Source organism: Nelumbo lutea, chromosome 2 (genome assembly GCF_056320005.1).
Source record: "Nelumbo lutea isolate HS-2025 chromosome 2, American lotus-T2T, whole genome shotgun sequence".
Taxonomy (NCBI): Eukaryota; Viridiplantae; Streptophyta; class Magnoliopsida; order Proteales; family Nelumbonaceae; genus Nelumbo; species Nelumbo lutea.
Genome location: NC_142685.1, coordinates 20154692 through 20169943, shown reverse-complemented (window position 1 = coordinate 20169943; position 15252 = coordinate 20154692). Strand labels below are relative to the sequence as shown.

The following is a 15252-nucleotide window of genomic DNA, read 5'->3' as shown; positions in this document are numbered from 1 at the left end:
ATTCCCCGTCATGTTTAGATGTCATCATGGAGGGCTGTGTCTACCAGATGTATGTTGGCTATTACTATGTAATAGTCTTAATTTTACCAGCTGATACCCAAATGAATTAAAAAAAAAAAAACTAATTACATGCTTCCCCAATCCCCACCACTAAAAGAGGCAAGGTTTAAATCAATACTATATACTTAATTCAATCGATCAATTATAATAGAGACAGGCACGTCACATAAGTGGAGTGGCTTTGGTGCCCAAATCGTTTGTATCACGTCTTATTCAACTTGTATTGGTCGAAACTCATGGGAGCCCGAAAGGAAAACAATAATACAATCATTTAAGCTTTTAAAATTCAATAATAAATTATAAATCTACATATTTTGATGCTTAAGACGCATAGATATATTGGTTTGTTGTTGGATATATGATGCTTTTTCTTTGTATTAATAGATCATGGATTTTCCTAAAAACTGGAAAAAAAATCCTGAAGTTTTTTGTGTTCGACTTCTGAATTGCAAGCATACTTTACCAGATATAAAAGCAAAATACTTTTACCAGCTGAATGTCAAGTGAATTGAAAACCCTACTTATATGCTCCCCTTGTACCCAAAGCATGATCTAAAATACCCTTAAAAAAAGAGTAAGATTCAAAGTATCAATACAATATGCTCACTATAAATCATCCATATAATCGTAGGGATATGGTTGTTGGTTGAAATCATTCATATCGCACTGTATTTTACTTGTTTTGGTTGATATGGGTCGATACAGATCACATGTTGGCGGAATGGTTTATATTTGTTTTATTTTCTTAAGGGTTACTTACTAAAACAGCTGTAATTTCATAGGTTTATTAAAGCCTACCCTTTAACTTGAATTTTACTAAAACACACCCTATGGTTTGCAATTAATTGACCTAATGGAAGTGGAAAATAACAGTTTTGACCTTAACATCCCTTTAAACAAATTGAATCTACAGAAAAGATAAATGGAAACATCCCTCTTGTCCCTAGTAAAATGCAGGCAACAACTCAAACACTGCCACATAGGTGCCACTTCAGCAGTTTTCCTCTCTTCTCTTCTATATGCATCGAGAATGGCAAAAGTGGACTTCAGTTTTTGTGCATGCCTACCGTTTGGGGAAGTTATTGTTTAAAGCTTCCACAAACAGTCAGATGTTTTTTCACTGTTATGCCGATGTGGAGCCTAGTGGCACCTATTTGTCATAAATGGTTGTAATTATTATCTTTCTTGATTTTGCAAGAAAATAAAGTATAAACGTTGAATGAAAAAAAACGTAAACAGAACCAAACACATACTCTATTTGGTAAAATTTGTTGTCTATTTGAAGAAAGAAGACAAATTGCTGACAAAGAAACCCTAGTTGCCATTGTTCTCTCTTTTTCATTCTGCTGAAGCCAAACATTCTTTGATAGATATGAAAATCAAACCTTGTTTCTTTCTATAAGCTTGATATGTAGTTTTAAGGACACTTTTGGAATAAAAAAGCATGGACCCATGCCCTTAAACATTTTCCACTCTATTTATATGGTCACTTTACCATTTTTAAACAAAAATACAAAGGATTCTTAACAGAAGGATTAAATAAATTGGTTTCAATAAAATATAAACTATGGGTGGGTTTTAGTAAATGTAGATGACTGTTTTTTCAACATATTTCCATTCCAAGCTTCTTCATCCTGGACACATGTTAGAGTTTCTGGAAAAACACTTGTAAAAAGGAAGTTTTTCTATGATACCAGTTGATTGGCTGTAAATTTTTCTTAGTATCATGTCTTTCCAATATGATAGTCAAACCTATATAATACATACATACATGTAATTTTAGAATGGGCTCATTAACCAATCTAAGCCCATACCGGCCTGAATCCAACCTCAATGCATCAAATTACAGTGCAGGCTAGGCTTGAATTGGGAAGATCAGGCTTGACCTCAGGCTCAATCTAGGCTTGGGCCTTAGGTCCAAATCTTAGGGTTGGGCCTGAGGTCCAAATCTTAGGGTTGGGCCTGAGACCATAAACCCAGCCCATGACCTTGGCTGACTTGCACACCTATCTAATATATATATATATATATCTTATTCATGGTCGTTTCAATCTTTAATATTTTGATAAATATCCAAATCTTTCCACTGTATTATGGGTGCAAGTTGGGTGAGATTTATGATCAACCCAAGCCCAATCCTAAAATTTAGGCTTAAGGCCAAGCCCAGATTGAGCCCTGTCTTCCCACCCCGCATTGTAATTTGATGCACTCAGGTTGGACTCAGGCCTGGGCCAGGCTTGTATTGGTCAATGAACCAGCTTTAAAATTATACATGTATGCATGCATTTACATATATCATATATGTATGAATGTGTATAATTGGATTGGACTTAGGCCAGATTTGCACTAGGACTAGGCCAGGGCCCAGTCCAAGGTCTAAAAATCTGAGCCCAGCCCATGTAAAATTGGGCTGGTCGGTTTCAGGCTTGGGCTGGGCCACCCAAGTTGCGCCCTACACCGTATACATGCTTAATCAAAACGTATAGCAATCCATTTCCAACCCTTGTTAATATAAATTAGTACTTTACCAATATTTTGAATCCTAAAATGACAAGACAAAAAAAAAAAAAAAAAAAAAAAAACAGAAACCAGTTGATTTATTGACTACTACTTGTATGATTGTATCTTATCAGTCCCCACTCACACTACTAGAAAGTAGAAAGCCCACATTGTTTCATCTAAAATGCTACCGGTACAACTACCCGCCACATTGTTTCATCTCAGATGTTATGCTGCATTTAGTATGCTTTAAGGGAATTAATTCTGATAAGTTGTGAATATAAGAATCATTTTCAGTTATAAATGTATGTCTTCGGAACTTTTTTCTTTTTTTTTTTCCGTCAAAACTCATTCTGAAAAGTGATTACTCTTTATTTGGAACTAAAACAATCAACTCCAAAGAAAAAAAATGCCAAAAATTTCCACGTGGTAACAAATCTCCGATACCTCGCTCCAAAGTCCAAACCAATAAGACCATGAATAGCGAACCCGGATCTCCTAGTACCCAGCCGCACATTGGGAATATCTCCCCATTTTTATGTCAAATTCGTGGGAAGAGATATTCCCAATGTGCGGCAGCACTCCCATGTTTTCAGTGTAGAGTTCTTGCTTGACTTGAAAAGAATCCCAACGCATGAATAGCAGTCCCAAATACATATTAATTCCGATAGAAATAGGCCAGTCCGAGATCGGGCTACAAAATGTGGTTTGGCTTATTCAGCGATCTTCCATAGTATTAGTTAACATCGTTCATGATAATTGCACACAATATCTCACCAGCACAATACCAGTCCAGCCCACTGGGTTATTAGAAAAAAAAAAAAAACAATAAAACGAGATAATAAACAGGGCGAAGTCCATACTTGGGACATCAGAACTATATTTACAAGTAGAGAAAGAAATAGAATAGAAAATAATAGAACTTACAACGTGAAAAAAGAAAACAATAAACCTAAGATGCCTCGATAACCCAGCTGGGAGCGCTCTACAAAAGCCTCAGAGATTAAAAAACAAAGACAAGAAAAAACAAAAGCATTTCGCTACATCTATCGTGCTCCAGAGAGGATGGGCCCATTGACATTGACCAACGATCCTTGTTTTCCAAAAGCTGGAATGCTGAGTGAGCGTTTTCTCATTTTGGCATTGCCAGCAGCCAGTGGGCTCTTCTGGTTTTTCTCCACGAGAATAGAGTAAGAGCATGGTGGCTCTGCCGTCGCCTCAATACTGGTTTTCATGAACATATCTAAATTCTTCTTGTACTTTTCTCTTAGACTTTCTCCCTCGTCAGTTGTTAGGTCCTTGTGGGGAGGCACAAGTTCCATATTGGAATCCTCATCATCCGACCAGTATCCATTCTCCAACCCATCTCGAATGGCAAGATCCTCATATTCTTCATCAGATTTTGTTGATTCCTCATCTACTGAACCCTCCATCTGAGAAAATAATTAATAGTTAATGCCATGGTTTTGGAAACCAGACCGGACTGGATGGTCAGACCGGTTGACCCAGAAACATTCAGGCAACCGGTTTCATTTCACCTTAAAATCGTTCTTGGGCAAAAAACCGTTGACTTGATCAGCAATCTGCTGACCCAGGTGGTCAAACCATCAACCCATTGACCCTGACAATGGTTTTGGCTGTTTTTCTATTTTATTATTTTTTTAATTTTTTAAATCAGAACAGGCTGTCCAGGAACCGGTGGCCAAAACGGTTCCATGTCCGGTCCAGTTTTTAAAACCTTGGTTAATGCAATAATAAATCAGATCCAAATATTCAGCCAACATCTAGGAGCAAATTCACTCAAGCGACAAGCCTCAATCTAGAAAACCAAATCATGCCACCAAAGAGACAGCAGTTTTCTACGAAAAAAAGAAAAAGGTCCCAACAGTAACAGAAGGAAGACGAATTAATATAGTTGTATAAACCAAGGCTGCTGATGCCGATGTGCATTTGAATCAGCTGCCTTCCGTTTAAGGTCATTCAAAGATATATATCAAAACCATAAAAAAAGCTTGAAAGAGATTTAAAATGGTCTGACCTCAAACTGTTGGGATGACCAGAAAAAGGATGGCGTGTGACCCACATACAAGTAAGCTAAATTGCCTCAAGCTGAATTTGTAGTTCCAGTACCCCTCGAAAGACCCCAAATAACTGGAACCAAGTTTGGGTAATGGCTTATAGTCTTATAGACTCAAACACCTAGTCACTTACAGTAACAGAATTCGACAAGAATTCCATTTATTTATTTATTTTTCCTTTGGAAAGAAGTAAAAATGTCTGAAAGTACGGGATTAAGAATTGCAGCAAAAAAATGAAAAAAGAATTGGTACTTACAGATCATCTCAAAGCGGAGATAAAACATTAGTTTTTGAGATGCTTCCATCTTCCAAGTGAAAGTAATTCAAATATAATCCAGCATAAAACAAATAGTGACCGAGTCAAGAGAGTAGGTGATACCTCTTTGGCAGGTCCATCAGATATCCGTGGAGAGCTGCAGCATGAAGAATGATATCTGCTCCCAGTCTCATCAGCCCTTGATTCATCAACACTTCCGGTGTGACTTGTACCACCTATATCACTGGGCCAAGCACTAATTCCAAAGCTACCAAATTGAAGGTTAACTGGTTCCGCCTTATCAATCTGTAAGGGTCCATACATAGGAGTTCCTATGCCTTTCTCAGGGGACGTGATCAATTTGCCACTATCAACAATTGAATCTACAGGCCAAGCCTTCGCCACAGAGCCATCAATATTGAGAAGAGCCATTAGATGCCTAGAAGACCCTATTCTCTGGATCAGTTGAAACATCCCCTTGGAACTTAATGAGTTGGCAGCACACTGATTTCTGTACTCCTCTTGAACCACAGCAACAGTGTTTGTAGCAGAGTCATACAACTGTTCCCCTGCTTCACGTCTGCGAAGACAGCTAAAGACTGTAGCATGGATGGCTGCAACACTCCTGTCAACATTGGTATTGTTTATTTTGGGAACCAGATGCTTATCGGCACGGTTGCAGAGATACTCTTGTATTGTTCTGATATTGCGGATATATTTCACATATTTATTTTTGGCTGGGTCTAGTGTCATGTACTTTGCACGGACTGCAAATCTCTCCAAGTGTTTATCCTCATTTGTGATGTAAATCATGAATGGAATTATTGAAGGATGCTTTTTCATAAGCCCCATCTGGCAAGTCAGAAAATTAATTGCAGTCAGAACATCCAAATTATGCTACACTACTGCAGAACTCTGGAAAACTGAAATGATCTCTTTTGCCCCCCACCCCCACCCCTCACCCCTTAATTGGCTTAGTTCGGCTGAAATCAAGTCTACCAGGAGATTAAGTTAAACCATATTTAACAACCATATAATGTTGGATATAAAGCCATGCACAGAATCCATCGTTTCACAGAGGGAAGTTAGGGGAAAGAAATAATAATAATAATAAGTAACCAGGAATTTAACAGATCTTTTTTCTATTGTTCATTGTCTCCTTTCCTTTGACAATCCAAAAGAATGAAATGGATTGGTTGTCTCAATAGCAGCTCATCCTTAACTTACCCAATTTTCTAGGTGTGATTCATTGAAAGGCAGGCCGTGGTATATATTTATACAAGTACTTGCCACCGAGTATTCAAAGAACAAAAGAAGCATAGTTTTATGTTACAAAAAACAATTGCACTAAATAATATTATGTAACAATCTCCCTTTTCACCAATTAATAGAAAATTAAAAGAAGAAATTCATAATTTAATTCCAACTAAATGATCAGTCAATCACTACCATTTGATAGAAAGTTTCATCAATATAATAATAAGATTAAAAGAACAATTGGATTTATCCTATTCATCCCTCAAGAACCATTTGTTTAGGCTATGTTTGGTTTGAAGGAAAATATAGGGAAAGGAAGGGAAAGCTAGGAAAATCTATACAAAGTTTGTAAAGGTTCCCCTACATTTCCCTTCCTTTCCCTACCTTTTTCCTTTAGGGACATAAAAAACAGTAAGAAAGAGAAGGGAGTACAAAGATTATTCATTTCCAACAGAATTTACTCACCACAAAGTTGAGGCTTAAGTGAACACCCTCAACAACTACTGATTCTTTTCTTTCTTCCCATGCAGTTATCAACCGATCAAGACTGTCAATTACCATCTCACTTTGTGCTTTAAATCCACCAATCACCATTTGTTTTGTTCCAATCAGTTCAGTAGTACTGGGACCTACATCCGGTGTCCTGGTATCAGGTCCAGTTCCATTAGAGACTTCATCCTTGGACTGTGAGTAAGAAACATGTGCTAATTTCCTTGCTTTCCGTTTGCTATTTGCTACTGCAACTGCCACTGGATCCAGGAACTCCCCAGCATGATATGTAGATGCCCAGAGTAATGGGTTTTGCTTTTCATCAACAAAGCTACGCATCATGTGCCTAATTGAATCTGTAGAAATTACAGTTGTGATGCCCAACCTGCTACCCTGTGAGAAAACATGCTTAAGGCTCAAATTTCTAACTAAAAATGCATAGAAATTACATATCTACAGGCTGAATGTGTGAATTAGATGTTAAATAAAGAATGGCATACACCAAATGTAAATTTGTACGAACAAGTTCTGGGAAGGACTATTTGTCATTTTGTTGTGTTGTAAGAGTAGACATGTAATGCGAAAGAAACTATTGGGTTTAGAAGAAATATCATAGATGTTACATTCATGTTAAACTTTTTATGTTTCCAATAGGGTTGACTGATCCCAAGTATTCCTGTTTACACCTTCAGCATATCATATCCTAATTCAAATTAATTTTTTTATCAAATAAATAATTGTTAGGTTTAGCAAAAAATGAGAAGAAATAAGAAATAATAATCAACTTTCTACATTCAAATTATAGAAAAAAATGCCTCTTCAGGGAAAGTGTAGAATACCAGCAAAGCAGACAAGGTAGATTTGCCACACCCACTTGTCCCACACAACAACACAGTCACAGATTCCTTTCTTTCTCGGATTCTACAAGAAGAAAAGAGAACATTAGATGAAGACAAAGAACATGAATAAATATGATAAAAGAATACTGAATTCATATCTGGACAAAATTTTAATTGCAGGGTTGGGGGATAGAAGTTTGGAGCCAAAAAAAGTGCAATGCCCATGGATGTAAGCCATAATTCATAGATTGAAAGCCATTGATTTTCTCATTCCACAATTTAAATTTATTTCCTGATTCCAGCAATTCAGTCCCATCACTTCTATTGTAGTTTTTTCAACCTTGTACAGTTGACATAGTTACAGGTAATAATCAAAACAAGTTCAATGATTAGATTCAAGTTGATTGATGATATACTCCCATTCCATAAATTCAGTTTATTTCCTGTTTTGAGAAATTCAGTTCTATGATAGTCTCTTAAAATGTGTACGGTTGACAGTTGACACAGTTACAAGCAACACAACTTGTGGATAGCTTACATTTTCTTTTAAGATTGAATGAATATAGTGTATTTTTTTTTCAGGGAGTTGGTTTTTTCCTTATTTTTCGCTTTTTCTCTTCTTCAGCAAAAGTAAATGATAGTTTGATGTCTTTCCTTAATCTCTCTTTCCTTGCTTTATGGAAGAGTTATAATCAACAAGGCATTTTCAGAGAGAATACATAATGGCAAGTTGCTTTATTTCTATGCTATCTAAGTACTCATGAATAGATATGTAATGTGCCATCAATGTATGTGTATACTTAGATTTTTAGGCAACTTATTATGACAATTGTACAATTTTAGGAACTAACAAGTATTAGTTGGAAATGAGAGAGTCACTAATCAATTCTAGTAACTGCTTGCTTTTCCTTTTCCTTTCATTAACAACAGTGTGTTAAAATTCTTAGGATGTTCTTAATAGAAATAAGCAACTTATGCCTCACAACTCCACAACCCCTGATTCCACTCTGTATCCATATCCATGTATTGGGTTTTGACTTTTGAGAAACAAAGAATTGCATCTTCATTTCTCCTATCCACATCCATAGTTCCAAATCCATATCTAAGCATTACAGTATCTTGGTCTCACTGGTCCAGGATCTAAAATGTGCACTTCAATTCAGCATGGGTTAAGATGCTTTTGTTGTACGAAATTGACAAAAAAAAAAGTAACTGCTGATGAACTGACACAGTGCTACTTTTGTTGTATGAAAAAGGTAAGTGGAAAAGTAATTATAAATAGGTATATTCTAGACATTTTATCAGCAATTAAAATTTTCAAAAGTTATAATATATGTTATTTTCAACTCTGTATGCATCCTTTTCTCTATTTTGATAGAAAATTTAGTGTTAGTCAGGTCGTTAGTGGCTGAAGACACATATAGAACACAATAATGTGGCATCACAACCGTGGACTATTACATTTAATGCCCAAGGAATTCACTGGCATATGTGCAACAGATGCATTTATATTTGTATTCTTAATAAATGCATACTGTAATTCCATTGTTCCTATTGACAACTGTGAAATGCTTCTCCCAGGTCCAGTATTATAGTTACTGGAAAAGCTAAACCCAGATCCATAATGCAAACCCATATCCATCATGCATCAACCCATATAGATGCCTCCTCCCCCAACCCAAAAGAAATAAATAAATAAATAAAGAGAAAAAAAAAATCATAATTTTGATGTAGCATAAAGAGCCAGCCATTGAAAACACTTTACAAGTTTAACTGCCACATACAGGACTTCAAAATTAGGAAAAAAGTGAATTTACAAAGACCAAGCAAAAAGAAACAGCAGGATACATTAAGATTATAAATACCTATAAATCCATTCTAAGTTGGAGAATAGAATGTTGTTTCAAATACCAGAAGAAAAAAGGATGTTGTACCTGCACGCCAAAAGCAAGTCAGCCCTCTGATTTGGACCTACATACTTGTATAGGGCGAGAGAATCACAAACAACATTCAAGAACGTCTCTCTTTTAACAAAAAGAGTTGTCTGTCTTTTGTAGAGCTCAAATGGTTTACTATTATATCCGTCATCTTTCTCAGAAACCAAATGGTTGTCAACCGTTCCTTTATCCAAGAAACCACCTGCTCGCTGGCCATTTTCCTTCTTAGAATAACCTTCCAAAACATCTAAGCCCGCAATTTCCATCCCCACTGAAGACAAAGCATCACCAGAACATTCGCTTCTCATTACTTCAAAAACCTTCCTACTAATCTGGCAGTATCAGAATGAGGAAAATCAGAAAGAACTAAAATATTTTTTACCCTATATTAAGAAAGAAACAATAAAGAATCAAAATAAATTAAACAATAAGTTAGGAAATGCTAAACTCTCCAAGGAAAGGATAATCTCAAAAACAATCATGTAGAAGGCCGGAAAATATAAATCATGAACGCTTATAATTTCAGAGTTCGCAAAAAAAAAAAAAAAAAGTTCAAATGTGGCGAACTGGCGATAAGGTATTATAAAATATCAGAGCCCGCAAAATATAAATCATGAACGCTTATAATTTTAGAGTTTGCAAAAAAAAAAAAAAAAAGTTCAAATGGTGGCGAACTGGCGATAAGGTATTATAAAATATCAGAGCCCGCAAAATAAGTTAGGTATATTGGAAGATAAGATTCATTGCAGACACTTCTTTCCTACTTGTAATGAAATATTAAGAGAACAAGGAAAAGGCCTTGACTCTCATGAAACCTTGACCACGGCGCTCATGTACAGGGAGCTAAGGGAGGGAAAAAGGAAGGAGAACCTTAGAAACCGATTGCCAAATGGAGACAGCTATCACAGATTAGAGCCTATTTTGTTCACATAAAATTTCTTTCGGATGTTTGTAGGTCCAAATGGTATACCAATATACCACCTTGCAACTTTATTCAGGAATTATCCACACAAACGGAAATTACAGGTATGAACAGAAAGAGATCCTGGACTCAAGAATTGAGCCCGTAGGTCCCGACTCTCCAGACCAAGACTTAGCATTTAAATCAAATCAAATTGAAATTAATTATAGAGACATAGAACAGAAGACATTGTAAACAAAAACAGCAAAATTTATCGTTATTACCTTAAAGGCATGTCGAGCTTTGCATCCCATGAGCTGCAGAGTGCTCTGTAGCACGGGTCTGGTGTATCGGAAGGAGTTGTTTCCTCTTCCTTCTTTCTTCTCTCCGTCGTCCAAGACGACTATATACAACAATTTAGTCGCTTCCGGCATTCTGACGAAAAGAAATAATCCCTATAAAAAAGAGCCTGAAAATAACAGTTAAAATTAAAGAAAGCAACAGCTACCGAACATCAGCTAACAGAAAACTTTCATGCAGAACCACAAATAACTACCCCAAAAAGAAAGGAAAACGGCAGCGTTTTTCATCAGAGGTTCAAACTAATAGAATGCTTGAAGCATTAAGCTCGCCAAATTTCAAAAAGAACTTCCGGAAGAAAAAAAAAAACTCCGTAAAATCAAAACTTGAGATTAAGACGACGAAAACAGAAAAAAAAAATCGTAAAATCTAACAATGCAGACCAAAACTCCATGCAATCACAAGGCGGACGAGAGACGCAAAAAGCGAAAAACCAGCCGTACCTAGAAATCTAAATTAATCGCATTCTTGAACGATGAAGGGCGAACACCGTACGACATGTAATGTAGTTAGGGTTTTCTAGAGCTTCGATCTGCCATTTGGAGAGCTCCGAACATGCTCTCGCCATTGCCTGTCACTGATTTCAGGCATCACAGAAAACGAGGCTCCACGAGTCTCTCTCTCTCTCTCTCGCACACACCTTCTCTCTCTCTCTTCTCCTTGTCTTCGTTTCTGTCTCTTCTTCTTCCTGCCTCAGCTTCTCTCTAAATATTGTTAATTGAATTCAACACCTTTAACAAAATTTTAATTTAAAAATCCACGGTCGCACCGCTTCCTCCTATTTAGAGGTGGAAGACCCGCGAAATCGACCACCCTTGCCGCCGATTTCGGGGAATGGCATGTTATGTAATTCTTTGAAACATTGAGGTCTGTTGTACAGAGAATCTTGAGCTTTTTGGATCTCGTTATAACCGTATAAGAAGAGACCTATCACCTAGACCAAACCTTCGTCGTTCGTTCATCAAATTCCGATATGAGAGGCAGCGTAATTCAGACAAAGTTGTAGACCCAGTCAGAAAACCCAATGGATTGGAATCTATAACCAGTGATGGATCAGGCTTTGCAACCACGGTACCAAGCGTGAATTGCCAGCACATGGAACCTGGTCTATCACGTACATTGTAAGCAAAGAGTAAAGACAACTACACAAGTGAAAGAAAAGGAAGAGGAGCAATTCCGTACCGGGTTTTAAGATGCTCGTTTCGTTTGTTGGCTTCGCCGTGCGGAAGAACGTAAATTACCAAAAGTGTTGCACGGAACGGAATTATGAAGGTTGCCGTCTGATTTGCGTTGAAAACATGGTGCAACGAGAAGATTTTTATATTTATGCAACGACAGATGCTGTACTCGGTTTTTCAGTACACGATCTTTGTTTCTCTCCAAGTTGTTGGTCCCTTGGTTGCAGTTAGACATTTAACGTGGCAATCGGGTCGGGCGGGTTAAGGCCCTCTAAATATTCAGGTCAATGTTGACCACGGGTCGGATGGGTGAATGGTTCAACCACCCGGGTCAATTGGTCTTTAATTAAGTCAATGGTTTTTCTTAAAAATACATGTTTAACTGTCTGATTTAAATGATTTGAATGGTTTAACCGTCTGAATCAATATTAATTTCAAAGTATTGGTTTGAAAATAAGTGGCCCCGTGATAACTTCAGGTCAGGCCGTGTCAGTCTGCCTTCTAAGTCGGGTCAGGGACCCTAACCCGCTTTTGTGGTCGGGCTCCTGACATAATAAAGGTATATAGAGTTATGGACTTTGGGTTGTGAGGATTAGCTCGGGTTGGGCTCTTTTAACAATTTTTCATATTGGGCCTAATTTAGTAATTTTAACCCAGATTGGAAGAACATGCAAGCTCATTAGTCAAAATACTCAAAGTCTGTGGCCCAAACTTAACAAAATAAAGTAAACAAGGTAATAAAAATATGTTAAAAGTCTAAAAGATCCAAAATCTATGGATGGCGATAATTGTTGTCGGATTCGGACCGGATAGAAGGAAACCATAAAGCTGAATGGGTCATGGTCTGACCGGTTAATTGGCCAATCAGCTTGTTCAGACCGGGCGAAATGTTAAGTAACTAAGAACCGAAGGTGCGGTCTATTTCTTCTAATCAGTGTTTATAAACCCGATTCAGAGGTTTGAACCGATTTTCCATCTCAATAGACAGGGCACTGGTTCATTCCTCTTAGCCAATTGGTCAATCTATGGTGTTAAAAAAAAAAAAAAAAAAAAAAAAAAAAAAAAAAAAAAAAAAAAAAAAAAAAACTACTGAAAACCCAATATTATCAGATGGAACAGGTTCTATTTTATCTTTTGAAAAGGGAAGGAATAGGTCATTGATCCAAACTAAAACTGTAGCCGGAACATCGGGTCACTGGTCCAACCGATCACGTCAAAGGACAGGTTAAAAACACTAATATTAACCCATCAGACTCAATCCACGAGCTTGAAAATTGATGAGAGAGAGAGAGATTCTCTTTGAAGGTCAAATATCCCTATCAAGTATATTCATTCATTGGTGATAAGATGATGAATTAATAATAAAATAATGAAAGGGTTTTAATAGTTCAGTCCACCCCTAGAAATCTAGAGCTCAACTCTAGGGGTGGACTGAATCCTGACTATGCATTAATGCTAAATCTATGAACAGAATACGATTTATAAAGAGGGGCTACTAATAGACTAGGAGGGGACTGTAATATTTCAGATTTCTGAGGGAGATTGCAGTCAAAAATCCCTAAAATGAATAGTTAAACTCACTGAATTTATGCATTAAATCCAGATCTCGTCCAATCATCTGAAAGATCGACTTACTTTTATTGATTCACCGTTCACATTTTATGAAACGGACTTTTATTTAACAAAATACGAATCAAATATATCATTGATCCGCATCTTTTAATGGACAATACATGATTCACCATAGATTTTCCCTATGTCTCGCATCAAATAGGAATTGACCAATCATTTAATATGATTGTTAGAAGGAGGCGTTATGCGGTGCCTATCCGCCTGGTCCAAGAAAATGGCAATATGTGAGGGCCCTGACTAAAACAAAATCTATCTAATTTTAGAATTTTAGGAACATGGGGGCTTCATTTAAGCCAAGCTCCTAAATACGACTGTTAAATGGGCTGGATATGGGTCCAATCCGATCTCGTTCAGTATGAATTCATTGTAGATGGATCAGGTGCAATTCAATTTGATGAATACTGACAGTTTTGGACTGTTCAAACTGTTTACATTGGTTTAATGATTTTAATTTAGATTGTGTCAATGGACTGGATATGTTCAGTCCAATATAAACCCATTACAAATGCTTCAGGTTCATTCCAATCCAATATATACTTTGGATCATACATTAAATTTGGACTGGTCCAATTCAATGTCTTATTGGTCCATCCAATTCATTCAAATTATTGATTTGAACGGGCCAACTCAAACCCAGTCCACTGACACTCCTACTCTTAAGCTCAGTACTCTGTGGGTAGCCTAGGCTATAAAGTGGGCAAAAACTTCATTAATTGGCATTTGGCAATCCTAACCAAAACCTATCAGTCAGATAAAAAAACAAAATAAAATCTTTATTCAGTATAAAAGATGAAATCAAGGTTCAAAGTATCGATACGTATTGGCCGATATGTATCATTCTGGGACCCTTCCGATACGCCCCTACAGTGGGTATATTGGAGGTCTGACCGGTTCAGGGGGTAGAGGAGACCTAAACCACCCCCTGAACCGGTTGCGAAAAAAAAATAAAAAAAAAAGCCTGAAAAACTATATCGATTTGCCCGATACACCCATGCACGCACCAAAAATGCATTATAGGTGTATCAGGCATATCAATATTTTGAACCGATGTATCGGGCATATCAGGCCTAAAAAATAAAAAAGTCGATGTATCGATATTTTGAACCTTGAATGAAATGGGAAAGCTATTATAGGTGTCATTCTATAATACACACACGCACCAAAAATGCATTTACATGAACTAAAAAATCGACTTTCTAGTAAATCTATTTTTAATAGTTTCTCCAAAATGAATCAATGAATGCAGCTTAATGAAACACTATGGTTTTGAAAACTGTACCGGACCGGGCAGTCAGACTAGTTGACCTGGGAACCAGTAAGGTGACGATTCTGTTTCACCCTAAAACCGCTATTGGCCGAAAATCATTTTCAAAACCATAGTGCTCCCGGGGAACTGGCCGAAAAGCATTTAATCCGTCGACCCGGAAAACACTTTTTGATGATTTTTTATTTCATTTATTTTTTAAATCAGAACATACCATCCATTCTAACTGGACAGTTAGACCACTTGACCCAAGAATCGGTCCCGAGAATGGTTCCCGTATCCGATCTGATTTTAAAAGCTTTGATGAACACTGAAACCCTTGAAGAGGACTTTGTTATGCACGAAAATTTGCTCTTTCGTAAAGCAATCAGAGTTGGAAAGAAAAAGAGGAAGAACCCGGAAGCAATAAACACAATCCCATTTGCCTGCTTTTGTAGAGTTTGAGGGGACACATTTTTGTCCAAGCAAAGTCAAACTCAGTTTATATCTCAATATCAATCGT

At 37.0% G+C, this 15252-nt stretch overlaps 1 protein-coding gene and 1 pseudogene across 4 annotated transcripts; both read right to left on the bottom strand.

The window, feature by feature from the left end:
• Positions 1-3398: 3398 nt before the first annotated feature.
• Positions 3399-4797, bottom strand: LOC148869023 (P-loop NTPase domain-containing protein LPA1 homolog 1-like; annotated as a pseudogene). Its single transcript, XR_016107255.1, has 2 exons — positions 4771-4797; positions 3399-4142 (listed from the first exon to the last, which is right to left on the bottom strand). The product of XR_016107255.1 is annotated as a P-loop NTPase domain-containing protein LPA1 homolog 1-like (transcript).
• Positions 3399-11561, bottom strand: LOC148869022 (P-loop NTPase domain-containing protein LPA1 homolog 2-like). Of its 3 annotated transcripts, none has more exons than XM_088967226.1 (6): positions 11120-11561; positions 10601-10771; positions 9413-9747; positions 7479-7560; positions 6616-7032; positions 3399-5745 (listed from the first exon to the last, which is right to left on the bottom strand). In XM_088967226.1, the coding sequence occupies exons 2-6, from the start codon at positions 10748-10750 to the stop codon at positions 4921-4923; spliced, it is 1809 nt and encodes a 602-aa protein (XP_088823352.1). In that variant the 5' UTR covers positions 10751-10771; positions 11120-11561; the 3' UTR covers positions 3399-4920. The 3 variants fall into 3 exon arrangements, with proteins under 3 accessions (XP_088823352.1, XP_088823351.1, XP_088823353.1); XM_088967225.1 differs by having other exon boundaries at positions 10601-10785; positions 11120-11427; XM_088967227.1 differs by having other exon boundaries at positions 10601-10751; positions 11120-11427.
• Between the last annotated feature and the right edge of the window lie 3691 nt (positions 11562-15252).